This window comes from Sus scrofa, chromosome 1 (genome assembly GCF_000003025.6).
Source record: "Sus scrofa isolate TJ Tabasco breed Duroc chromosome 1, Sscrofa11.1, whole genome shotgun sequence".
NCBI classification, from domain to species: Eukaryota; Metazoa; Chordata; class Mammalia; order Artiodactyla; family Suidae; genus Sus; species Sus scrofa.
This window is the reverse complement of record NC_010443.5, coordinates 188,951,319-188,979,294: the sequence shown is the minus strand read 5'-3', so window position 1 is coordinate 188,979,294 and position 27,976 is coordinate 188,951,319. Positions and strand designations below refer to the sequence as shown.

The window sequence follows — 27,976 nt, the reverse complement described above, 5'->3', positions numbered from 1 at the left end:
GAGTGGCAAGAAATATTTAAAGTGCTGAAAGGAAAAAATTTGCAACCTAGAATACTCTATCCAGCAAGAGTATCATTTAAAATGGCAGGGGAAATAAAGAATTTCTCCAACAAACAAAAGCTAAAAGAGTACAGCAATACTAAACCCATTCTAAAAGAAATACTGAAAGGGCTTCTCTAAATTTAAAAATAAAAAGTAAGAAGAATTAAGAAGGAGGAAACCACAATTGGAAAGCACTCACTTAAATAAGCCAGCATACACATCTAAACATGAAGATGTTAAAAAAAAAAAAAGACAACAAAATCATACAATGTGGGGAAGGAAAGTAAGAAAATACAGATTCTTTTTTTATTTAATGATGTGTTTGAGCCTATATGACTCTCAGGCTAAAGCAAGCAGATATAAGAAGGGGTTAACATACTTAAAAAACAGGGCAACCACAAATCAAAACCAAACATTACATTCACAAACACTGAAAAGAAAAGTACTCAAGCATAAAACAAATGGAATCATCCAACCAAAAAAAGAAGAAAAGAGAAACAAAGAATCAACTGGAAAACAAGGTTTAAAATGGCAATAAATACATATCTATCAATAATCACTTCAAATGTCAATGGACTGAATGCTCCAATCAAAAGGCACGGAGTGGCAGACTGGATAATAAAGCAAAAACCTTCAACCTACCATCTACCAGAAACTCGCCTTAGGGCAAAGGACACATATAGATTGAAAATGAGGGGATGGGAAATGATATTTCATGCCAATGGACAAGACAGGAAAGCAGGGGTTGCAATACTCATATCAGACAAAACAGACTTTAAAATGAAGACCATAAAGAAAAAGATGGACACTATTTAATGGATCCACTCAAGAAGAGGATGTTATAGTCATCAGTATATATGCCCCTACTATAGAAGTGCCCAGAAGCCTACAACATATACTAACAGACATAAAAGGAGAAACTGATGGGAATACAATCATAATAGGAGACTTATAACCCCACTCACATCAATGGACAGATCCTCTAGACAGAAAATCAATAAAGCAACAGAGATCCTAAAGGAAACAACAGAAAAGTTAGACTTAATCGACATTTTCAGGACATTACATCCAAAAAAATCAGAATATACATTCTTATCAAGTGCACATGGAACATTCTCAAGAATTGATCACATCCTGGGTCACAAAGCTAACCTCAACAAATTTAAGAGTGTAGAAATTATTTCAAGTATCTTCTCTGACCACAATACATGAAACTAGAAACCAACCACAGGAAAAGAAATGAGAAAAAACAGACTACATGGAGACTAAACAACATGCTACTAAAAAACCAATAGGTCAATGAGGAAATCAGGAAGGAAATTAAAAAATGCCTTGAGAGAAATGATAATGAAGACACAAGCACTCAAAATCTATGGGATGCCACAAAAGCAGTGCTTAGAGTGAAATTCATAGCAATAGAGACCTTCCTAAAAAGAGAAGAAAAATCTCAAATCAACAACTTAACCTACCACCAGAATTAATTAGAAAAAGAACAAACAAAACCTAAAGTCAGCAGGAGGAAGGAAATCATAAAGATCAGAGAGGAAATCAGTAAAATAGAGATTCAGAAAAAAAAAAATAGAAAAACATCAACAAAACCAAGAGCTGGTTCTTTTGAAAAGGTAAACAAAATTGATAAACCTCTGGCCAGACTCATCAAGAAAAGAAGAGAAAAAACCCAAATAAACAAAATAAGAAATGAAAAGGGAGAAGTCAAAACTGATACTACAGAAATACAAAAAACCATGAGAGAATATTATGAACAATCGTATGCTAAAAAATTTGACAACCCGGAAGAAATGGACAACTTTCTAGAGGCTATACAGCCTGCCAAAACTGAATCAAGAAGAAATACATCAGCTGAACAGACTGATCACTAGAAATGAAATTGAATATGTCATAAAAGCACTCCCTACAAATAAAAGTCCAGGACCAGATGGCTTCACAGGTGAATTCTACCAAACTTACAAAGAGGAACTTATACCCATCCTCCTTAAACTTTTTCAAAAGTTTGAAGAAGAAGGAACACTCCCAAAGACATTCTATGATGCCACCATCACCCTAATTCCAAAACCAGACAAAGATACCACCAAAAAAGAAAACTATCGGCCAGTATCTTTGATGAATATAGATGCAAAAATTCTCAACAAAATTTAGCCAACTGAATCCAACAACATATAAAAAAGATCATACATCACGACCAGGTGGAATTCATCCAAGGTGCACAAGGATGGTTCAATGTATGCAAATAAATCAATGTCATACACCACATTAACAAAAGAAAAGTCAAAAACCACATGATCATCTCAATAGATGCAGGAAAAGCATTGGACAAAGTCCAACATCCATTCATGATAAAAACTCTTACCAAAGTGGGTATAGAGGGAACATACCTTAACATAATAAAAGCCATTTATGACAGACCCACAGCAAATATAATACTCAATGGAGAAGAGCTGAAAGCCTTCCCACTACAATCTGGAACAAGACAAGGATGTCCACTCTCACCACTGTCATTCAACATAGTACTGGAAGTCCTAGCCACAGCAGTCAGATAAACAAAAGAAATAAAAGGCATCCAAATAGGAAGAGAAGTGGTAAAACTGTCACTGGATGCAGATGACATGATACTATATATAGAAAACCCTACGGACTCAACCCCAAAACGACTTGCACTGATCAACAAATTCAGCAAAGTAGCAGGATATGAGATTAACATTCAGAAATCAGTCGCATTTCTGTATACTAACAATGAAATACTGGAAAAGGAATATAGAAATACAATACCTTTTAAAATTGCACCCAAAAAAATCAAATACCTGGGAATACAGCTGACCAAGGAGGTAAGACTTATATGCTGAGAACTATAAAACATTAATCAAGGAAATTAAAAAAAGATGTAAAGAAATGGAAAGATATTCCACGCCCCTGGGTTAGAAGAATTAATATTGTAAAAATGGCCATACTACCCAAAGCAATCTACAGATTCAATGCAATCCCTATCAAATTTTCCATGACATTTTTCACAAAATTATGAAATTCACAGAACAAACAATATGTTCTTGATTTATATATGGAACCACAAAAGATCCAAAATTGCCAGAGCAATTCTGAGGAACAAAAACCAAGTGGGAAGCATAACTCTCCCAGACTTCAGGCAATATTACAAAGCCACAGTCATCAAGACAGTGTGGTACTGGTACCAAAACAGACATACAGACCAATGCAACAGAATAGAGAACACAGAAATAAACCCAGGCACTTATGGTCAGTTAATCTTTGACAAAGGAGGCAAGAACATAAAATGGGAAAAAAGAGTCTTTTCCTCAAGTATTGCTGGGAAACCTGGACAGCTGCATGCAAACCAATGAAACTAGAACACACCCTCACACCATGCACAAAAACAAACTCAAAATGGCTGAAAGACTTAAATATAAGACAAGACACCATCAAACTCCTGGAAGAGAACATAGGCAAAACATTCTCTGACATCAACCTTACAAATGTTTTCTCAGGTCTGTCTCCCAATGCCACAGTAATAAGAGCAAAAATAAATCCATGGGGTCTAATCAAACTGACGAGCTTTGGCACAGCAAAGGAAACCAAAAAGAAAACAACAAGACAATTTACAGAATGGCAGAAGATAGTTTCAAATGATGCAACTGACAAGGGCTTAATCTCTAAAATATACAAGCAACTTATACAACTCAACAGCAAAAACGCCAACCACCCAATTGATAAATGGGCAGAAGACCTGAATAGACAGACATTTCTCCAAGGAAGATATACAGATGGCCAACAAGCACATGAAAAAATGCTCAACAATCCTGATTATTAGAGAAATGCAAATCAAAACTACCACGAGATACCACCTCACACCAGTCAGAATGGTCATCATTAAGAAGTCCACAAATAACAGATGTTGGAGGGGGTGTGGAGATAAGGGAACCTTCCTGCACTGTTTGTGGGAATGTAAGCTGGTACAACCACTGTGGAGAACAGTATGGAGGTACCTTAGAAAACTATACATAGAACTACCACATGACCCAGCCATCCCACTCTTGGGCATATATTCGGGCAAAACTTTCCTTGAAAAAGACACATGCACCCGCATGTTCATTGCAGCACTATTCACAATAGCCAAGACATGGAAGCAAGCCAAATGTCCACTGACAGATAATTGGATGAGGAAGATGTGGTATATGTACACAATGGAATACTACTCAGCCATAAAAAGAACAAAACAATGCCATTTGCAGCAACTTGGATGGAACTAGAGACTCTCATGCTAAGTGAAGTAAGTCAGAAAGAGAAAGACAAATACCATATGATATCACTTATATCTGGTATCTAATATTTGGCACAAATGAACCTTTCCACAGAAAAGAAACTCATGGACTTGGAGAACAGACTTGTGGTTGCCAAGTGGGATGGGGAGGGAGTGGGATGGATGGGGTGCTTGGCGTTAATATATGCAGACTATTGCTTTCGGAATGGATTAGCAATGAGATCCTGCTATGTAGCACTGGAAACTATGTCTGATCACTTACGATGGAGCATGATAATGTGAGAAAAAAGAAAGTATATGTGTATGTGTAACTGAGTCACCCTGATGTACAGTAGAAAATTGACAGAACACTGTAAATCAGTTATAATGGAAAAAAATAAATATCATTATAAATTTAAAAAAATCAAATTTTCAGAGTAGATTGCAAAATCAATACCCAGCAAAATGAACTAAAATTAAAAAACATATAATCTTTCCACCTAAATACAACTATTTGCAATTTTCATATTGTTTTTAAATTGTATTCAACTCTATACCTATTTGTATATGATTATACAATTTTATGGGGCTTTTTAAATTTATAGCCATCTAAAGTATTTTCATAATCTTTCAAATTATAATATTTAATAATTACAAAATATTTCATTATGTTTATAATAATTTTTTTAGAAATGACTGGGTAGCATATTCATTTTCAAGTTTTTAACTATTATAAATAATATTGTAACAAATAACCTTATGCCTACGTTTTTTTTCTGCTATTTAATTACTTCTCTAGGGTAAAAGTCTTAGAATAAAAATTTCTGAGTCAAAGTTATGTACCTTTCTCTGGCTCTTGAAATATTTTTTAATATTGCTTTTCAATATAGATATTATAATTTTCACACAACCAACAGTGTCATAGTGAACAATTCCACTCCTAAGCAATATTGGGTATTATTTGATCTGTTCTGATTCCTAAAAAATAGTGTCTGTGTTTTGGGTCTTTATTTCTATTTTCTTCTTTGTATAAATCTATTTTTATATTTTGTCCATTTGTCTGTTTCTGTTTGTCTTGTTTTACTGGGCAAAGGGTTTTATTGCAATTCATCATGAATGAATTCATCTACTTTGATCCATGCCTCAAGCATATATTTCAATGAATTATTTTTCTAAAGCCAAAGAATTCAGCAGAAATACTTCATGTAAGGTTATGTTTAGACTCACCTCTATGCAGCATTCGGCAATCCAAAGTTCTTTAAGCTGTAAACAAGTCTCTAGTCCTGAAATTTCTTTTATATCTTGAGCAACAATTGTGAGGCTTGTTAAATTAGGAAATAATGATAATCCAACTATACGAGGATACCCTGAGAAAAACATTTCCAATTTTGAAGTGTCTGATCCTTTTTGTCCGATCATCTCATAAGATAAACCATTGCATAAACACTGTTTTTAAAAAAGAAACTGGGTTATTACCTATTTAAGATAATAAAAATTATTTTTGCCATTAGAAATTATAAACTGTCAGTTTCACTGACGTCATTTTTGACTTAGAAAAAGAAAAGTAGTATGTGCATGACTTTCCCCTACTTCCAGAGGCTATAGAGTAGAAGAAATCTGTAGATAAGCTCCAGAAAGGAGTGTAAAAATGTTCCATTTAATATTCTTACAAATGTATTTGAAAAGAAACTTGGCTTTGACTCACCAGTTCTTTAATTATTTCTTCTTGGTTTAGGTCTTCACATTCAATCATCTTCCATTAATATGTCTCTTGAGGAAAATGAAAAGTTGAAATAAAATAAATACTAGAGCCATGCTGTATCATTGTAAAGGACCTTAAAACTACTTAGGTGGAACCACCCATCCGTGGCTTAAAATTTTCCAACAATATATTACCAACTATGTCTGGACCCCAAGGCAGTCCAATCTGTCTCTGAAGTTTTCCGTTAGAAAATTATTTTTCATTCTGAGTTTAATTCTGTCTCTACATTAATTCCTCCCCATTCGCTGTCATTCTACTTCTTGTATTCAAATAAAGCAAGTATAATTTTTCTTCCATACCATGAGCCTTTAATACTTGAAGAACATAATCATCTCTTGTCTGCACCTTTACCTTACCTCCAGTTCATGTCCTTTAGTTCTCTCACTAGAAAGATTCCTGTTTCTCTCCCTTGAACCAGCTCCAGTTCATTCTTCCTATTATACTGTGGTGTCCCAATCTGAACACAGTTCTCTAAGAACAGTTAGCAAAGAAGAGAATCCTCAGGGTTTGGTGATATACCATAGGCATGGTAATAAATGTATATTAAAATGAATTGATCAACTTCTTCTTCATTTTAGATGACATGAACTACTAAATACCTAAATAGCTTCAATAAAATTTAACCTAATTTTTCATAATTTTAATATAGTCATTATATTATTCCAGAAATATACTAATTTTAAAATATAGGAAGCATGGTTTTAATATGCAGACATGACAAAGCAAGATGTAGAAATGGTATGTATTTGTTTATTGTGATCTTACTTTTTATAATAACTCCCCTACAAATATGTGTGTGCATATTGTGTGTGTGTGGATATAGGTAGAGAGATATGTATGTGTGTATATGATTATGTATATGCAGGGAGAAAATATGTAAAGATACATACCAAGATGTTAACATGAGTTACCTTAGATACAGGTGAAAGCTGGTGTGGTTATAGTAGGCATGGGAGTTTGCACAGAAATGGATCTAGGCAAAAAATTGGAAAAAAAAACCCTACACTTTAAAAAAGCACGTTTAGTATTGTATAGTATGAATACATAACCATTTACTTATCCATTCCGCTGCTAGTAGACATTTGGACTGTCTCTAGATTAGAGCTAAATAGTGTTTCCCTGGACATTTTTTATCATGTAGGACATAGGTACATATTTCTTTGGGGTTTATACCCAGGAGTGGAATGAGAAAGAGACTGTTGTTGTATACAACATGGACGATTCTCACGAACACAATGTAGAGCAAAGAAAGACACATACATGATGAGAATATACTGCATGACTCTATTCCTATAAAATCTGAAAACTAAATCTATGGTATTACAAGTCAGGATAGTGATTACCTTTCAGGGATGATTGACTAGGAGGAGGTAAAAAATGGGTTCTGGAGTGCTGATGAAGATAACTATTTTGATCTAGGTGCTAGTTAAAGGAATTAATTCACTTTGAGAGAAAAAATTAGATATCTAATTAAGATTTATGTGATTTCTATATGTATGTTATACTTAAGGAAATTTTACTTAAATGTTTATTTTTTAAAGTATTTGCTTATTTTAAATCATTTATTCAAAATTATATACACGTGGTAGTGTATACATAAATTAAAATTTTAAGAAAAAAAAGATGATGACTTGAGCCTATGCGTTTACCTACCTTCTCTCCCCATGTCTTGCTAGAATGGTTAAAGAGCTAGGCAAATAAGAAAGGGACATGTAGCAGTGCTAGGATAAGAGCACTGGTGGCCAAAGATGTTGAGAAAGGTCTTTAGAATGAAGATAAAGCAGATGGCATTAGATTGAGAGAAAAGCCCACCAGTATAAACTAGCCCGAAATTCAAGGTACCAGAGAAAAAAATTTTACAAAACCATCCTAAAAAAAATCCCCCAAACTCAGAACAGGAGTAAATGGGAAGAAAGTGGTTGCGGACCATCCAGAATGAGCAAATCAAAGGATTTTGAGATCTGTATCAGGGTACTGCGAAGAGCCTATATTTGCATTCAGGCTTTGTATACTGGGGACATTGCCCCACTATGCTGAGGAAGGGACTTCAGCTAGCACCAGAGAAAAGTACAGCCAGAAAATTATCCTACTACATTGGAATATCTGCTCATTCACTCGGTCATTCATTTATGCATTAAGGGACTAATAGCTACCAGTTAGAGAATGATAGATGTGGGAGAAAAAAGTAGATTTCTTTGATAGGGTGGCATATGGAAAAGAACTGTGGGAAATGGAGGAGTATGGGCCATGAAGAATCTGAGGGAAAGGCATCCAAGCAGGGGGAAGAACAAAGGCAAACAAAGTAGGGAGAGAGTATACCTGGCATGTTTGTAGAATAGCAAGTAAAATGATGTATGTAGCTGGAGCCTAGTGAGGGAAGTGGATACTGGTAGGATGTGTGGTCAGAGAGGTACTGTGCAGCCAGATGGGGTGCTATCTTGTAAGCTCTCATGAGGATTTTGGGTTTCACTGAGTAAGCTGGAAAGCTAAATGAGGATTCTGAATGGAAGAATAACACAAGCTGTGTTAGGTTTTTAAAGGGATCAACCTAGCTACTCTTTTGCAAATAGGCTGTAAGGATTGAGGGCAGAAGTAAGGTCAGTCAAGAAGCAGTTGTAAAAACATAGGGATGGTGGCTGGAATAGGGTGATGGTAGTGAGGATGGGGAGCGGTGGTGAGATGATGGATCCGTACTGCAATAATACTGATTATTCCTTCCCTGCTTCCAGTTGGCATCTGTGTCTTTACCTTGTTCTTGGACAAGCCCCAGATCTCACAGCATAGGAGTGGCCAAACAAGGGAGCACTTAGCAAAGAACTACCTGAAGGAATTTAGATATTCCATCAGAGGCCCATACAGAGAGCAGGGCACAGTTTTCCCTCCTCAGGTTCATTTGGATGGCACCACAAGTAAAGGGGGGCTTTGCAGTCCCTCTTCCCATTGGAAGAGAAGCCCCTATATTTAATGTCTGTGAGCACCAAAGGAAAAGCCTTCCTACCACCACTCAAGATGCCCCCTTTTAGCACCCTTAAAGTCACCAAATAATGATCCAAGTTTTCTAGTCCCATCTAAGGATATCAAACTGCTCCCTTCATTACTCATTTAATTATCACATACGCTTGAGGTTAACTGTGGACTTTTTGTGTTTTGCCTTAGCTCTATCTATTCCTGTGGCATTATTCTATATTAATCACTGTGATTTATATTGTAAATTTCCACCTCATTTTCTTTTTTGGAAATTTCCAAGTTATTCTTTCGTATTTATTTTCCCCAAACATTTATGACTATTTTGCGTTTAGTTTTTAAAAATTCACTTGGGATTTTGATTGAGATTTGATTGTAAAGATTAATTTAGGGAGAACTTCCATCTTTACAGTATTGAGTCTTCCTCAAGAACAAGATAGAACTCTCCATTTATTCAAGGAGACTACTTTTTCTTGATAGAGAATTATGCATATTTGGGATACTTGCCTTTTCTCTCCCTTCAATTTATCTTCACCAATGCCCTTAGGAAAAACCTTATTGTAATTCAATAGTTAATTAGCAAAACAAAATTTAATTTAAAACCCCCAAATTCTATAATTTGCATAAATACATCTGAGTTATGAAATTATGCATAACTACATCTGAATGATGGTATTTACAAGTCTCACATGCTTTCTCTAGTCACAACTGGACCCAAAGTGACTTTTGATTCCATCAACAAGTGAGTGTCCTGACGCTCAGCTTGTAACCACTCTCCTGCACCTTGGGAAAGCTCTTTTCAGGGCCCACCCATGTAAGTAACTGCAGGTCTTCTCTAGCTCCTTCAGGGAACCAGGAGCCACTAGGAACTTCTATAGCTTTCACCCTTCAAATCTCAAATCCTGGACTGATCCAGACACCTCTGCTCTCAGCTCTGGAGTGCTCCTGGAATATTTCACATGACCAACTAGACATGTGAATTGAAGGCACTACAAATGCATGGCGTCTAACTTTAGCTGGATTCAACAACAGGCTTATATTTTCTTCTTCAACTTCCTCTCCTAGAGAGTAAGACCAAAGATACAGATCTGGGATTCAGGACATCAGAACTATTCTAACCTTTCACCATTCTTCTCAAGTTCTCTCTCTCTCTTAGCAGATGATCTTGTCCCCATATTCACAGAGAATAGTTATGCCATTGGATATACAGTCCTTAAATTCCCTTATTTCTTAAAATATACAGTTGACACTTGAACAATGAGGGTTGAATTGAAAGTGGGTATTTTTCCACGGTAAATACTAGAGTACTACATGGTCCATGCCTTGTTAAATCTTTGAGGATGCAGAAGAACCAAGGACAGGAAGGCCAACTATAAGTTATTTGTGGATTAACCCCCATGTTGTTCAAGGGTCAACTCTATTTTTTTCCCTTTCTGATTCTTGTTGTAGTAAAAGTATTCTTTCTCTTGTCCGAAATGAATCCCTTTTCCTGTGTACCTATCTCATCCTCTTCAGTCTCTTTCAGAACATTGGTCTGACAAATCCTCCTCCTTTTCATTTATTCCCATCTTTCCTTCTCTGAGGGTCTCTTTTCTCTCCAAATGTGAATGTTAGAGTATTACTATCTTTTTTTTTTTAAAGTTCTCCAATCCTGTATTCTATGAATAGCTGATTTTAGATCCCTTTACAGAAAAACTTCTAGATAGAAGTCATTGGCATCATATTAGCATTAGCAAACATTAGCGAAGATAGTAGTAATCAGCAACACTTCAGTACCTCTATTCAGTTCTCAACTCAGTGCAATCTCAGTGGAGACACCTTAAGCCACCGCAGTTTCTTTTTCCAAGTCGACGATAATCTAATTGCCAAAGACACTGGACATGTGTCAGCTCTCAACTTAATCTGAGGTTGAGTTGGAATTTGCCGATGCTGGTGACTCTTTAAATTTTCTTTCTTTGGTATGATTTTTTTCTCCTTGGCTTCTCTCTACTTGTATTTAAAACCTAATTTTATGATTAATCGTTTCGTTCTTGATGAAAAATTGCTAATTTTTATCTTCCTCTTTTTTGTGCAACTGTCCCACTACCCACATGGAAAGCTCTATCTGAAAGTGTCTCAGATTCAGTTTGCCCAAAACTGGACTCATTATATTTTCCAGCCAGCCTCCTTCTCCTAATACATGTTTTCTCTTGGTAAATGGCACCATTCTTCTAATCATCCAAGTCAGAAACCTAGGACTCATGCTCAACCCCTCTTTTTTCTTTCTCCGACTTTTGCTCACTCACTGAATCTTTCTTCATATACTGCTTAAATGTTGATCAAGGTTTTTTTTCCCCCCTCCATTCTATCCAATTGCCTCTGCTTTGATTCAGGCTCTCATCACTTCAACTTAACTGATGCCTTTCTTGCAGTCCCACGTCCTGCCAATCCATCCTCTACACTACTGTGACAACCACCTCCTGAAAGGTAAATCCACTCACACTATTCCCCTTGGAAGGTATTCACAGTCTCCAAACTCGAACTCCCGCCTACCTCTCAAGTTCATCAACCACAAACTCCCAAGAGCACCTCAGGCTCAGGTCACAACTATAGTTCTCTGAACGGCTGGGATGTTTCTGTACTTTGGCACATACTGTTTCCCCTCCCTAACTTTCCCTGGACTTTATGGACATAAAACCTTTAAAGATTTAAGTCAAGGATCTTCTGAAGACTTTAATTCTCTCTAGTAGTATTATAATAATTCTCTTCCTCCCATAACTCCAGTTAAGGCCTGCATATGCCCTTATATACAGCACCTGTCCCACTGTATTGTGATGCTGCCAGGTCTTTCCCCCTTACATGTTCATTGAAGGCAAGGACAATGGACCCATCACAGTGCTTGGTGTTTCATAAAAATTTGTTTTTTTAATGGTTTGAATTAATTGTTATGCCACAGGGTCCTGTATGATACAACTTAAAGAAATGCTTTCTGTACATGACCAATTAGAGTATAACAATAATTCATTTCTACAAGACCATGTTTCTCTCTGCCATGAGAGCTGAGGAGGGTGTCATTGTGAGAAAAATCAAATTTCCTTTCTACAAACTAGAAGCCCTGTGTGGTCAAATTATTTCCTCCCTTGGGTATAAAGGGATCCAAATCCATCCATTATTACCGATGGGCCAAACAAATGCCTTTCCAGCTCTAGGTAAGCAGTATCAAGTTTGTCCAAGGAGTGCATCATTCCCTCAGTAAAGGCTGCACAGGCTGTGGGCCACCCTCCTTCTCCTCCTCCTCTTCAGCTTTGCTCCCATAACCTAGACTGGCTCAGATAAAGCCACGTTACTATCTCATTATCATCATTTACACTGCACCATTACCGGGGTCTTTTGACCTTAACTTTGCTTCTCTCTTGCCTTCCTCCTGGTGTGGCCAGAGAAGGAGGAGAGGGGAGCAAAGGACCCCCGGCGCCTGCCTACAGGTGAGATAAGCCCAGAGGCCACCAAGTGACAATCACTCACCTTATCTCAGAGAGAGGATGGATTTTGCAGCAATCCGAGACAGCAGACTCCACTCCCACCTCTTAATCCCTGTCTTGCTGCAGCAGGCACAACACCCTCTGTATCCTTGGGGCCTAGTGTGTACATACTACCCGCTGCGGTTGCCTAGGAAACCCACTCTCCGCCTCCGGCGACCTCCAAGTGAGGAGGGGATGAAAGGGGAGGGGAAAGCGATGGCCGACCCGCTTCTGGATCACGTGGCGGCGAGCTCCAACCAATCAGCAGAGGTAGGGGTCCACCCGGAAGACCCGCTGGTGCTCCTGGGAATTGGTGGGGAGCTTCTCGCTCACCGGTCTTTTGGTCCCTGCGTGCATCTTTTCACCTGCCTTCGCCGGACCTGAAGCAACGGCTTGAGTCGTTACCTCTTCCAGTTCTGACTCTTTCGCATTGAAAATCTCTGACTTTCGTGGCCGGGAAGAGCGGAGCCTCCTTGAACTTGAACCCCAAAGTCCTGGCGCTGTGATGTCACAAGGCAGGCAGATGGCCGGAACCGACCCCAGCCCTCCGAGTGCCGCCGTCCGCTGGCGGCTCGCCGCCTCCTCTGCCCTCCCTCAAAGTAGCTGAGTGTGGCCCGAAGTCGCTGAGCTCCAAGCCAGCCGAATCGAAAGGCAGAGCAGACAAAAGCCCTGGTACCCTGCGTAGAAGACATGGACCTTCTTAAGATCTTCCTGTCTTCACAGACAGGCTTTTGAGGGCCATTTAAGTATTCCAAAATATACAGGAGACAAAAAAATTTTACAAAATAAAGTATAAAAGAGGGAGAGGGAGGAAATTTTAAGAGTGGACAGAAGGGCTGGGAAATCAATGAACTTAGGCAAATCAAAGTATCTCCAGCTTTCGTTTCATTCCCTAGATCTGCACTCTCCAATATGGTAGCCATCCGCTTACCACAACTACGTGAAATGTAGCTAGTCTGAACTGAGATGTGCTATGAAACACACATCGTATTTTGAAGACCTAGTGTGAAAAAAAAGTATTGATTACGTTTTGAAATGATAATGTTTTTGATATACTGGGTTAAATAAAAATGTCATTAAAATTACAGGTTTTTTTAACCTTTTAAAAGCAGCGATTAGAAAATTTTAAATTACATATGTGATTCTATTATGTTTCCGTTGGACAGGACTACTATATTTTTTGAGATTAAGTTGATTTGTGTAGAATATTTATTCCTGCAAAATAATGTCTGTAGTACTCTTTTCCATCACCAGATGGCTGCCTCATTCAACAGACTATAATTTAAAACTTGCTCATGAAAAATAGAGTGCAGATTTTTTAATATATTTTCATTTCAAAATTTTTATCTGTAATATTGACCGTTGGTTAATGTATGTAAACATAGAAGATAAACGAACTTTATATCTCCTTTTTTAAAATAGAAATTTCAATTTCCATCTAAAATTAATTAAAAATTAATATTGTGGTTTAGGGTTTAAAAAAGTACCAAGAAACCTGATATTTATACTATTATTATTATCATCTCTGAAAATTTAGTTGAACAAGACGACCTCTCCGGGTAAATTTTTACCTTAGAGTGTAAAGTCTAAACCATGGTTTAGAAATTTAAACTTTTAGGTTAAGAAATCAGGTCAGAAATCAATTAGGTGAATTATCTATATCAATCTTCTCATTTTGAGAGATGCAGCTCTTTTACATTGAAATATAGAAATTATCTACTTTGATGTTAGTAATCCGTTGACTTTCCCAACCAGTAAAAGATGGGAAGAGATGTAACACAGTTTTCTTTATATTATATAAAGGAGTAATTCTATTAATGTATTTCTAGGTAAAGCTCAAGGATTTGGTCAGCAGTTGAGTCAGAGTTCCTGTACAGATTGATAGCCATTGATGAATTGCCAAACTAAAGCCTTTGTCCTTAAATTCTTAAAGGAAGAATTGCCTGTTGTTAGTTTATTCCAGGTGGTGTTTGGAGCAAAAGGAGATTACAGTTAAAACCATAGGAAGAATACAGAATCAGTTACCATTCTTGTTAATCTCCTTTTCTCATTTTAAAACTTCTTTATGGTGTGAAGTTATGTGTCTGTACAAGAAATAATAGAAATTGAAGGCACTAAACGTCAAGCAAAATAAACATTCTAAGTGAAATAATACTTCTTTTCATTCATCTCTCTGTTCATACTCCTCGACAAAAAAGCTAAAACATGTAAATTTAAATCCGCTCTATTTATGGATAAATGTATCTTGAACCTGAAAACAATTGGGAATGTACATCAGTACTGTTTACGGCATACTTACTGTGTCACCACCTGGATTAAAGAAGAATCATTTAAACAAAATAGAGGTGACTTTATAGACCTAAATAAGAAAATCTTTGTTAATTAAAACCTTTTGAATTGGTGGTTAAGTTGATTTCCCCAAAACTCTTTTCTTATTGGTAGCAAATAGTAGAGACATCTAATTAAAATCTGGCTTTGTAATGCCTTCAACTTTAATTCTGGAGAACCAAAAGTCTGGAGATTTCAAATGCTAATTTAATTTTTATATTCATATTGACATATGATCCTCATGGAAATTAATACTTTTCAGTTAATGATTTTATTAGATTATCTGTGAAGATTCACCGTCACATGTTTGAATTTAATATATCATGAAAACAGGAAGGCATCACAACTTTGGTAGTGGAAGAGATAATTATGTGGTGCTTATAATATAAGCAGGGGCCCTCTTATTACTAATGTCTGACAATGAATATATATTATTCAATTAAAAGTTAGGAGTTGTCATGAAATAAAGCTTAATTAGACCAACAGAATGCTATTTCTTTCTTCCTTTCTTTTCTTTTTATTTTTTCTTCTTGTCTTTTTTAGGGCTGCACTCATGGCATATGAAGGTTCCCAGGCTAGGGGTCTAATCGGAGCTGTAGCCACCAGCCTACGCCACAGCCACAGCAATGCTAGAGCCAACCTGCGTCTGCAACCTACACCACAGCTCATGGCAATGCAGGATCCTTAATCCACTGAGCAAGGCCAGGGATTGAACCCGCAATCTCATGGTTCCTAGTCGGATTTGTTTCTGCTGCACAATGATGGGAACTCCCAGAATGCTATGTCTAATGAGTCTATCTTAAAAAATGTTAATCTCTGTCCATGATTTGTTAAAATAATGCGTAAGCTTTTCTTAAAAGGAATGGAATGTAAAAAGGAACTTAACTCCATGTTAGAAAACATGGAGAATGGAATTGTAAAGAGGAACTTAACTCCATGTTAGAAAACATAACCTCCTCATTTTACCATCCTAGTTCTACTTGGATTTATCCTTTAAGGTAGCACATTGAAAGACAGCGAATTTAAGCAGAGATGGTCTTAATTCACTAGAGAGCTGACCAGTTCTTTGTGTGGGAAAATTCTTCCCTGTACCTTCTTTCCTTGTGTCTCTTATTTATACCCGAGGCTCAAAAAGTTGATTGTATTCCTCAGGTCAGAGAACATTATCATCATGTATCCTTATAATGCCCTTGTTTTATCTTCTATCCAGTCCCACCCCCATCCCAATAATAGGCACAAATCTATGTTTCTTATAAACCTTGAGTTGTGCATTTATTTTTGAAAAACAGGCAGCACTATTTTTATTTATGTAAAAGTTACTGTGCTGTAAATTGTATTCTGATTATTTTTCATTCAGTGCTATTTTAGGATCTATCTTTGTTTTTGAGTGTTCATGTAGTTCATTGTTTTTATATTCTGTACAATATTCCATAATGTATGTCTACCATGTTTTATTTTTTGTTTGTTCCTCTAGTGATGGGCACCTAGGTATCTTAAGGACAATGTCTTTGAGACATATGCCAGGAATAGAATTATTGGGCAAAAGGTAAACATACTTACATACTTCACTGAATACCATCTGATAACTCTCTAGAATGGCTGTCCCAGGTTTTCTTCCCACTAATAGTGCTTGAGAATTCTTATTCCCCTTGCTGGGGAAATATTATTAAAACCAAAATATCCTGGCGACCCAGAAAACCTCTCCACAAAGGTAGAAAGGAAAGAAAAAAAGTTGTATTACTGAATAAGCATTAAACTGAAATATGATTTGTATCACAGGTACTTCCCTGCAGAGATGGCAGACAGAAAGGAACCTAACCCTTTTATATAGCCAAGCAGATGCAACCCATCCCATATGTATTCTCAAATGATAACTATGCCTCAAACAAGAGGACTTGGCAGCATCATTAGTCATTGTTCATCCTAAATTCACCTGGTAATTGGGTCATCATCAGTGCTAGCCAACTGGCTTTATCCAAAGGAAAAATAAACTCATAATATGAATTTATTATAGCAGAGGTAGTTTTGGAACAAGATATTCATTGAAGTTAGCTCTTACCCGCTAACAGAAACTGGGAGATGGGGTGCTATGGAGAAAGACTCTTTAATTAAACTTTAGTAAGGCTGCCTTGAGTCATTTTTGATTAGGCCTCACCCTTGAGCCCTGTTCTTGGCTTTGTAAGACCAGTTTTAGCAAGAATCCTGCTGGATATCCTAGTGGGGAATCTCCCATCCATGACATCTGATCAAATATCTCCTCCTCCACCCTCAATATCTTACCATCCTGGTCTGCTTTTCTTAATAATCCTATTAAGTCGTTTCAGCCAGAAACCCCCTTATCCTTGATGTTTCCTCTAAGCGATATTTTATCCACTGACCCCTCCTAACCTTGCTCCTTGTCTTGTCCTCGCTTGTCTTTGTTGTATTCAGAGTGGAGCTCTATACTCAGGTCTCTCTTCCCCTATTGCAATAGTTCCTAAGTAAAATTTACCTTCCCGTCGTTAACTTCTCTGTAGCTCTGGTTTTCTTTGACGTTATCTTCCTTGATGATTCTATTTCAAAAACATGGCTCCTAGGTCCTTGAGAAAGACATTCCTGGGCTATAAAGTTCACAAGAGGCTTAGGTTTTTAAAAGGGACAGAGAGAGAATTTGCCATTACAGGTATTCTAAAGAAGTGCTCTTAAAAAAGAGGAGGAAAAGTCTCTTTAACCAGAGAAAATTAATTTTATACCAGAAAAAAATTAATTTTTTCTTTTTGAATTTGTATTTACCCTTACACCTATCTTTGCTGTTTTTTTTACTGTCTGCCTCTACCACTAGACTTCGAGCTCTGTGAGGGCAAGAATCACATTTCTCTCATTTCCCATTGTCTTCCCAGCATCTAACTTAGTGGCTGTCACACAGAAAGTGTTCAAGAAAGATTTGTGAAATGTTTGAATAGCAAGTGATATGCTAAGGGCTTTATATAAACAATCTCAATCTCATATTTTGATCACCTTGTATTAAGCCTCCAAAACATCCTTAGCATCTTATCCATCCTTCATTTTCTTTGGGAAGCAAGAAGTTAGCAAATAATTTTTTGTCTGCAAACTTACAGGAAATTCCATGTTTCTTCCACTTTAAGCAAACTAAGTGCTGTATGAAGACTGTGATTTATAAAACCCAAATTGATAATGATAATTTACTCTAAATGCCCAGTACCTTTCTCTGGAAGATAGTGTTTCTTCAAAATTCAAGTCCACGTGGAACCACACAATAGGATCTTATTTGGATTTACAGTCTCTATGGTTGTAATAAGATGAGGTCATACTAGATTAGAGTGGCCCCTAAATCCAATGCCTGTCCTTATAAGAATGGCATGTAAAGACACAAACACACAGAAAACCATGTGAAGACAGAAGCAGAGATTACAGTGATGCAGTTGCGAGCCAGGGAATGCCAGGGATGTCTGGCAAACACCAGAAACAGGAAGAGGCGAAGGACTCTTCCTGACACCCTTCTGGGAGAGCATGACCTTGATCTCAAACTTCTTTCTTCATAGCTGTGAGAGAATACATTTCTGCTTTAAGCCACCCAGTTTGTGGTAATTTGTTATAACGGCCCCAGGAAACAATTGTAGGTGCTCTTAAGAAGGGAAAGTATCTTGCCCAAAGTTATACATACAGTAAGTGATCCAGAGCAGATAGAGCTAGAAATAAGATCAGAGTTGAGGGCAGAGCCAAGTTTGAGTCAGGCAGAGACAAGAAAGGTATCACCAAACCTATGAGGAAGGTTAACTCATAATAACATCCCTATACACACCATGACTGGTTGTCTTTTCTAGAACCTACCCCAGGTGGTCCAGCTCATTTCCTTCTCTCTATTTCTACATTACTGCCTTAGTTCAGGATGTAATTTCTCTTATCAATAGCCTCTGAATTATTTTTTAGCCACTAATCTCTGCTCACTACCCTATCTTCCTCATCACTTCCAGGGTTGTGGTCTTAAAAACCAGATCTGATAAGATTGTGCTTGGATAGACCTCTCTCACATCATCCTTTAATGTCTGTTCATTTGTGCATACATTCATTTGGCATATATTTATTAAACTTCCCCTGTGTGCCAAGCAATCTCTTAGACACTAGAGATACAATTAGTGAACAAAATAGTTAAAAAGTAAAGCAGAGAAGGGAGACAAGATGTGTAAGAGAGAGAGTGTGTGTGTGTGTGTGTGTGTGTGTGTACAATTTCAAATCAGATGTCCAAGGAAGGCCACTCTTAGTAGATGATATTTGAGTAATGACTAGAAAGAGGCAAGACATGAGTCATGATGATGCCTGGGGAAGAGGATACAGTACTGGATGTAGGGTGTGAAAGATAAGATAGTTCCAAGGGTTTTATCTGAGCAATTGTAGGAAGGACATGACATTTTCTGAAACGGAAAAGCTGCAAATAAAACAAGTTTTAGGGGGTGGGAAGATATTAGCACATAGACTTGGATATTTTAGGTTTGAGATTCCTATTAGACATGCAAGTAGAGAAGCTAAGTAAGAAGTTGGAGTTCAGGAGAGGTCCAGGCTGGAAATACAAATTTGGTTGTTATCAGCCTAAAGATGGTATTTAAAGTCATTAGACTGCATGAAATTTCCAAAAGAGTAGATGTGGGTAGAAAAGAGAAGAGACTAAAGGACTAAGCTGTGGGACACTTCAATATTTAAGTTAGGAGAGACAAGAAAGAAACAGCAAAGACTAAGAATCTTAGACAAAAAGGTGGGAGGAAAACCAGAAGTTAAGATATTATAGAGCCAAATGAAGGAAATTTAGTGATGATATGTCAAGGAAGATAAAGTCTGAGAATTGAGGTCTTCGAAGCTGCCAAAAAAGACTACGGAATGGGTTTAAGAAGAATGGAAGGAGAGAAATTGCAGACCATGAACATTACAGAAAACTCAAAGAGTTTTGCTATGAAAGGAAGAAAAGTGGGGCATGAGCTAGAGGAGAAGTAGAGTCAGTGAAAGTATTTTTCAAGATGGGATAATAATAGTATGCTTTTAGGCTGGTGAGAGCTATCCAATGGGGACCAAAAAGTGTCCAGGAGATAGAAGGAGAATGGTTGCTGCAACATCCTTGAGGAGTTGAGAGAAAGTGGATGTGCACAGGTCACAGGGTTAGTCCTAGCTAAGAGCTGGACAGGAGACCAGGTAGAGGAGCGTGGCACAGAAGTAGGCAGGTAGGTGTATGTGGTGATGGAGGTGTGTAAAGCCATATTCTCATGGTTTCAGTTTTCTCAGTGAAGTAGAAGGAAGGTCACCTGAGTGTAAGAATTTGGGAAGATTTTGAGGTTTGATGAGAGAGAAAAAAGTATGATTTAATGATCCAGGTGAGTGAGTGGACTGGGGCAACAGAGTATGATTGCCTAACAGTATTACTTTCTTATGAGTTTAGGGATCAGGAATTTAAGTGACACTTGCCAGTGTGGTTGTGATATTTCTCCATCCAGTGTTAGCTTGTGTATGTGCTACCATGGAGGATGGGAAGAGCTGAATTTGGCCAAATGTATATGCAGGAAAGTGAAAGAGGTCAGATAGGTTGAAAGTATATTCACAGGAAGGTTAATAGTGATTTGCAATTTAAGCTGGGTGTGGAAGGAAGTGACTTCATGAGGAAGATAAGGGGATAAAGGTGGTAGGATCTATGGCTTACGTATATCAGTAGGGTCACCCAAGAAAATACCAAAATTCTTAGTACTTCATAAAACACAAGCTCAGACTACCTCTTGCTTCCTCATCCCCACAACCCACTTAGCAGCAATGCTCTAGCCACACCTTACCATTTCCCGAACTTTGTGTGACCTTGTACTACTCTACTTTTTTGTATCCACTAGTTCCTAGGCCCTTAAAGCGCTTTTCCCCTACCTGCCTGCCTATCCTACAAATCATTTTCAATATCTTCATTAAGTACCCCATCAGAATAAGCTGTTCTCTCTTCCCAGCTTGCACCCAGATCTTGGTTCTTGCTTCCATTAAAGATGTAGCACCTTTATCTATTGTGAGTCTCTTCAACCAGACTGGGATCCTGATGAGTCAGGGCTACATCGCATTCATCCTTGCATTCTTATGGACTGTAACAAAGTAGAAACCCAAAAATAATGCCTGAATGAAAAAATTAGTGAATGAATATCACCAGGGCAAAGAACTACCACCGTAGTCTAGACCAAAATAGACTGTAAACCTATTGATTGTTGGCAAATCTATCTGATTGTTAGAATCACTTGTAGAATGTTTTTAAGATTCTAAGGACATGTCCAGAGAATGTCATTTAGTAGGTTTAGAGTGAGGTTTACAAATTTATATTTTAAAAAGTTCTTCAGATTCTGTTAGTAATCAGTCATGTTAAGATATCCTGGCAAATTATCAAGCTCTAACCACAAGCCAATTCAATGACAAAGAAATTAGCTTCTTTATCCCTTTATTTTCCTTAGAATACAAGCACCCTTGGTAAAAATGTTCATGTTCTCACTGTCCTTCCCTGAAAAAACTGGTAAACAAATTAACAGTAAGATGATAGTTCACTCTAAGAATGATGGTTTTATCAATTGGATAACTGGAATCTCTTTCAATTATCTGGAAAAGATTCCTCTTCTGGCGCCATTTTAGGTTTCTAGGGAAAAAAATTTTTTTTTTGGCAACAGAGTTTATTCACCTTAATATCTTTTTGATATTAAGTGAAGAAAATCCAATTTAACTGTTCAAGAATTTTTTTTTTAAATATTGGCCTTCACAAGCAACAGATAAAATGTCCAGGGAAAGGAATAGGTTTAGGCAAAGCTCTACACCCAGGATTCATTCAAATGATAATATCTGGACTCAGAATTTCTCTATCATTCTGATCTGTGTTCATCTACTTCATTTTTTGTTTGTTTGTTTGCTTATTTTTTGGAGGGGAACATTTCCACATAGCTCCAGGCTTACATTCTGCCAGCTCAAGGACCCTAACAGAAAGAGGGTACCTCTTTCCCTAGCAGCTTCAATGCAAATTCCAGTATCCTGGCAGATAGTCGGGTCACATGCTCAACTAGAATGCCCCAATTGGCCTGGCTTGAGGGATGGGGTCAGGCCCACCAGAATCTCAGGGGCTATAAGAGGATTGATACCTTGAAGGAAGATGAAGATATTCCTACCAGAATATTGAATGCTGGGAAGGCAAAGTGCACAGACATGCACTGTGTAGAGAGAGTGGCTGTCCTCACAACCTTTATACCACCACATGTCCCCACATGCCCCAAACCAGGCCTGCGTTGACTGTATAGATTTATCCTCGTTTCTTTTCCATCTGTAGTATTTTACAATAAAATTTTTGAGCAGTTAATAGAGCAAGTGTGAGAACCTGCTCCCTACCCCCACCCTCACTGCCAACCTACCACAGGAGATTTGCTCCTCATTTCATCTGTTTGCCCAGCAATTGCTTAGGTGAATCTCCTGAATAGACCCAGACTTTCCCTGGGTGGGCTCTTGTAAGATCTAGTGAAAATAGGGGATGCTAGTAGCCTTTCTCTACAGATATACATCCATTCTCTCAATGACTTTTCCAGTATTGAAGCTGATATTTTAATCTCCATTTGTCTGCCTCATGTCTATTTCTCAGTTGGTTCCAAGCTTGGGAAAGAAAGAAAGGGGTATTACCTGCTTTTTAAAACCTAATTGTGTAGTTTGGGTTAAATGTATGTTTGTATAATCCAAATGTTTGAAATTTAAAATGTGTATTGACACTGAAAATGCCAGAGTATTCCATTACTCAGAAAAAGGAACTCTTCATTGTGGAAAAGTGAAAGTTTGCTATACTGTTACTACAGGTCTTCCTCTTAGCCACAGGTACACAAAAATGAAAGTATCTGTAGAAATTAGAGGCAGCCTGCTAGTAGAAACAGTTGATTTGCTTTACAGACCATGGTTAATGTGCATATCTGTGCACTTGACAAGAGGTCTTGGAAAGAGGTGTAGCACTGTTATTAAATACGGAGAACTGAGATAATTACTAGTTGTGGCCAGCACCATTTTGCTACCTATACCAGAATGATCATTATATAAGCCAGCCTGCAAACAACACCTGAGTAGAAGCAGAATTTTAATTGTGCATTCATAGGATGAACACCAAACTGAACATTAGATTTTAATGAACCTTTTTTTACATTAAAAAATTAAAGTACAGTTGATTTACAATATTTTGAGATTATAATTACCTTTAAATGACCTTGTTAAATCAGATCCAGGACCTCAAAAATAAGCCATTCATGCCCTTGAAGATATTAGTAGCATGATAAAAGTTAATACATACATAATGATATTATTTCATAAGTATTTTTGTTTGTATATATGCATTTATAAATATACAGAAGAATTTACCTACGACAGTAGGTTTTGTATCAGAGTTACCAGAGGTAGTTTTTAAATTATGGTACTTCAGAGACCTTGACCATTAAACAGAATCACATTAAAAATAATCCAAGTTAGTCTTTCTTTAAAAGATACATTAGCAATCTTCCAGTCTCATTTTAAGAATCCCTGTTGGCAGAACGTTTACCTCCAAGCCTGACCTAAATCTGAAGTGCTATAGATGCTAGCTTCTTTGTCTTTATTGATCTTCAGTGAAGACAGCTACTGATTCCCATAATAAAAAGTTCATATTCTAGATCAGTCCTGTTTCGTACAACTAAAATATGGACCATATATATAATTTTATTTCTAAAATTATTTATTCATTGATTGATGTATAGTTAATTTATAGTATATCAGTTTCAGGGGTATAACATAGTGATTACATAGTCCCAAACCCCCAGTCCATCCCTCCTCTCCCACCTTTCCCCTTTGGTAACCATTAAGTTTGTTTTCAAAATCTGTGAGTCTGTTTCTGTTCTGCAGATAAGTTCATTTGTATCCTTTTTTTAGATTCCACGTGTATGTGATATTACATGATGTTTGTCTTTCAGTGTCTAACTTCACTTAGTATAATAATCTCTAGGACCATCCATGTTGTTGCAAATAGAATTATTTCATACTTTTTTGTGGCTAAATAATATTCCATTGTATACATGTACCACATCTTTTTTCTTTTTTTATTATTATTTTTTAATAGATATTTCTCCAATACAATTTTTTTTCTTTATCCATTTCTGTTTCAATGGATGTTTAGGTTGCTTCTATGTCTTGGTTATTGTGGATAGTGCTGCAATGAACTTTGGGGTGTGGGCATATGCATCTTTTCAAATTATGGCTTTCTCTGGATAGATGCTCAGGAGTAGGACTGCTGGATCAAGTGGTAGTTCTAAGTTTAGTTTTTTGAGGAATCTCCATAATGTTTTCCATAGTGGTTGCACCAGTTTACATTCCCACCAGCAGTGTAGGAGAGTTCTCTTTTCTCCACACCCTCTCCAGCACTTATTGTTTGTAGACTTTTTGATGATGGCCATTCTGTCTGGCATAAGGTGATACCGGCCAGATGGTAGTTTTGGTGGACATTTCTCTAATAATTGGCAATGTTGAGGATCTTTTCATTTTTTTTTTTGGCCAAAAATAATGACTTTAAATAAATCCCAATTGCCTTTCCCACATCAAACTCTTTTTGATAAGTTTAATCATGGTTGTGATTCTCATTTAGAATTATTTCAGCAGCTCCTGGATTGGGTTTAGTGGGAAAATAAGTGAGAAAAGACTTAAGCTTCTAAAGTTGTAGATCAGTGAATGGAAAAGAGAGGATGAATGAAATGATTGCAGTTGAGATCTTTGTGTTCTTTAATTGTAGACATTTCTCCTTTCCTGACATGCACTTTATATCTTTAATTCTTCACATATTACTTTTTACTTCTTCTTAATTCAGTTAAGTGATCATTGAATTCATTGCAAACCTTGTTTCAAATGCTGCAGTTCTTTAAATTGCCATTACAATTTTTCCTATTGGATATTCCATTTAAAGAAAAAAAAGGCTTATTTTTTCAGGGCTTTAAAAAATATCCTTAGATTTTGCATTTTTTTTCTCTTGAGTTTTATTTCTTAGTTCAATTTAAATGAGTTGCTAAGCATGGGGAATGTTATTTGACCCATAAATACAGTGACTCACATAGAGCTATGCCAGACATTGATGAGCAGTGGTAATGAGTGACAGGTATTTCAAATCACAAGTTTATTGTGTTTATTTTCTTTGTAATAATAATACATTTGACTAACTTGTAGAATTTCCCAATATTTTCCAGTTTTCTCAAATATCAAAGCAATTTACCAGAGAAAGCTTTTAATTTAGAATTTCACCACAAAACTCTCTTAGTTATGACAGCTATACTCAAACATTTAGTCTCCTTTATACCGTTAAAAATTATTGAGGACCCCAAAGAACTTTTCTTTGAGTTATTTTGTATCAAATGCCAATTGATATTTACCATTTAATTCAAAATTACAACTCAGAAATGTAAAACATGTTTATTAAATAATTTAAAAAACACTTCATGTTGGAGTTCCCGTCGTAGCTCAGTGGTTAATGAATCCAACTAGGAACCATGAGGTTGTGGGTTTGATCCGTGGCCTTGCTCAGTGGGTTAAGGATCTGGTGTTGCTGTGAGCTATGGTGTAGGTCGCAGATGTGGCTCAGATCCCATGTTGCTGTGGCTGTGGCATAGGCAGGTGGCTACAGCTCTGATTAGACCCCTAGGCTGGGAACCTCCATGTGCTGCAGGAGCAGCCCTAGAAAAGGCAAAAAAACAAAACAAACAAAAAAATAAGAATAAAAATAAATAAATAAAAAACACTTCATGTTAACATAAACAACATGTATTTATGAAAAATAATTGAATTTTCTTTCTTTCTTTCTTTCTTTTTTTTTTTTTTTTTTTGGCTGCCCTGTGACATAATGGAGTTTCCAGGTCAGGGGTCGGGGTCAGGGTCAGGGTCAGGGATTAGATCTGAGCTGCAGCTGTTGGGGCAAAGTCAGATCCTTTAACCCACTGTGCTGGGTGAATTGTAGCTGTGTTCTGGCTCTGCAGAGATGCTGCTGATCCTGTTGTACCACGGTGGAAACTCCAAAAAATAACTATTTTCAGAAAGAAAAACTTTAATGAGAAACAAAGCATTGTTTTACATGTTTTAAAAATTCTTTACTGTCTAGAGTTCCTTTGTGGTGCAGTGGTTAATGATGCAGTGTTGTTATTGTAGCATCTCGGGTCACTGCTATGGCACAGTTCTGTCCCTGGCCTGGGAACTTATGCATGCTATAGACAGAGCACAAAAAAAAAAAAAAAAAAAAAAAAAAAAGAAAGAAAATTCTTAGTGTCTGATGTGAGGGAAGATGCATGGATTCTCCTGTCTTCTTTTGCAGTCAATATGTTATAGAATCTCAGACCGTGTAGCCTTATGCCCTCATGTGAAAGTGAGAGTGAAGGGCAAATAACATCTTAATATTGTTTTTTTTTTTAATTTTTATTTTCCCACTGTACAGCAAGGGGGTCTGGTTATCCTTACATGTATACATTACAATTATATTTTTTCCCCCAACCTTTCTTCTGTTGCAACATGAGTATCTAGACAAAGTTCTCAATGCTAATCAGCAGGATCTCCTTGTAAATCTATTCTAGGTTGTGTCTGATAAGCCCAAGCTCCCGATCCCTCCCACTCCCTCCCCCTCCCATCAGGCAGCCACAAGTCTCTTCTCCAAGTCCATGATTTTCTTTTCTGAGGAGATGTTCATTTGTGCTGGATATTAGATTCCAGTTATAAGTGATATCATATGGCATCTGTCTTTGTCTTTCTGGCTTATTTCACTCAGGATGAGATTCTCTAGTTCCATCCAGGTTGCTGCAAATGGCATTATGTCATTCTTTTTTATGGCTGAGGAGTATTCCATTGTGTATATATACCACCTCTTCCCAATCCAATCCTCAGTCAATGGACATTTGGGTTGTTTCCATGTCCTGGCTATTGTGAATAGTGCTGCAATGAACATGCGGGTGCAAGTGTCTCTTTTAAGTAGAGCTTTGTCCGGATAGATGCCCAAGAGTAGGATTGTGGGGTCATATGGAAGTTCTATGTATAGATTTCTAAGGTATCTCCAAACTGTTCTCCATAGTGGCTGTACCAGTTTACATTCCCACCAGCAGGGCAGGAGGGTTCCCTTTTCTCCACAGCCCCTCCAGCACTTGTTATTTGTGGATTTATTAATGATGGCCATTCTGACTGGTGTGAGGTGATATCTCATGGTAGTTTTGATTTGCATTTCTCTTCTAATCAGCGATGTTGAGCATTTTTTCATGTGTTTGTTGACCATCTGTATATCTTCTTTGGAGAACAGTCTATTCAGGTCTTTTGCCCATTTTTCCATTGATTGATTGGCTTTTTTGCTGTTGGGTTGTATAAGTTGTTTATATATTGTAGAGATTAAGCCCTTGTCAGTTGCATCATTCGAAACTATTTTCTCCCATTCTGTAAGTTGTCTTTTTGTTTTCTTTTGGGTTTCCTTTGCTGTGCAAAAGCTTTTTAGTTTGATGAGGTCCCATGGATTTATTTTTGCTAGTTTCTATTGCTTTGGGAGACTGACCTGAGAAAATATTCATGATGTTGATGTCAGAGAGTGTTTTGCCTATGTTTTCTTCTAGGAGTTTGATGGTGTCCTGTCCTATATTTAAGTCTTTCAGCCATTTGGAGTTTATTTTTGTGCATGGTGTGAGGGTGTGTTCTAGTTTCATTGCTTTGCATGCAGCTGTCCAGGTTTCCCAGCAATGCTTGCTGAATAGACTTTCCTTTTCTCATTTGATGTTCTTGCCTCCCTTGTCAAAGATTAGTTGACCATAGGTGTCAGGTTTTATTTCTGGATTCTCTATTCTGTTCCATTGGTCTGTCTGTCTGTTTTGATACCAGTACCACACTGTTTTGATGACTGTGGCTTTGTAGTATTTCTTGAAGTCTGGGAGAGTTATGCCTCCAGCTTGGTTTTTGTTTCTCAGGATTGCTTTGGCGATTCTGGGTCTTTTGTGGTTCCATATAAATGTTTGGATTGTTTGTTCTAGTTCTGTGAAAAATGTCATGGGTAATTTGATAGGGATTGCATTGAATGTGTAGAGTGCTTTGGGTAGTATGGCCATTTTCACAATATTGATT

General features: G+C 37.2%; 1 protein-coding gene across 13 annotated transcripts in view; it reads right to left on the bottom strand.

The window, feature by feature from the left end:
• Positions 1-12,726, bottom strand: part of LOC100622535 (leucine-rich repeat-containing protein 9) — a 115,161-nt gene extending 102,435 nt beyond the window's left edge. For 10 of the 13 annotated variants that reach the window (XM_021062232.1, XM_021102725.1, XM_021062226.1 and 7 more), the window contains exons 1-3: positions 12,537-12,674; positions 6,015-6,079; positions 5,537-5,755 (exon numbers count right to left, since the gene is read on the bottom strand). In XM_021062232.1, coding sequence (XP_020917891.1) covers positions 5,537-5,755; positions 6,015-6,062 — 267 coding nt within the window. In that variant the 5' untranslated portion in view covers positions 6,063-6,079; positions 12,537-12,674. Of the gene's footprint in view, positions 1-5,536; positions 5,756-6,014; positions 6,080-6,427; positions 6,543-12,536 lie in introns of all 13 variants that reach the window. The other 3 variants (XM_021062222.1, XM_021062251.1, XM_021062234.1) reach the window with 3 other exon arrangements.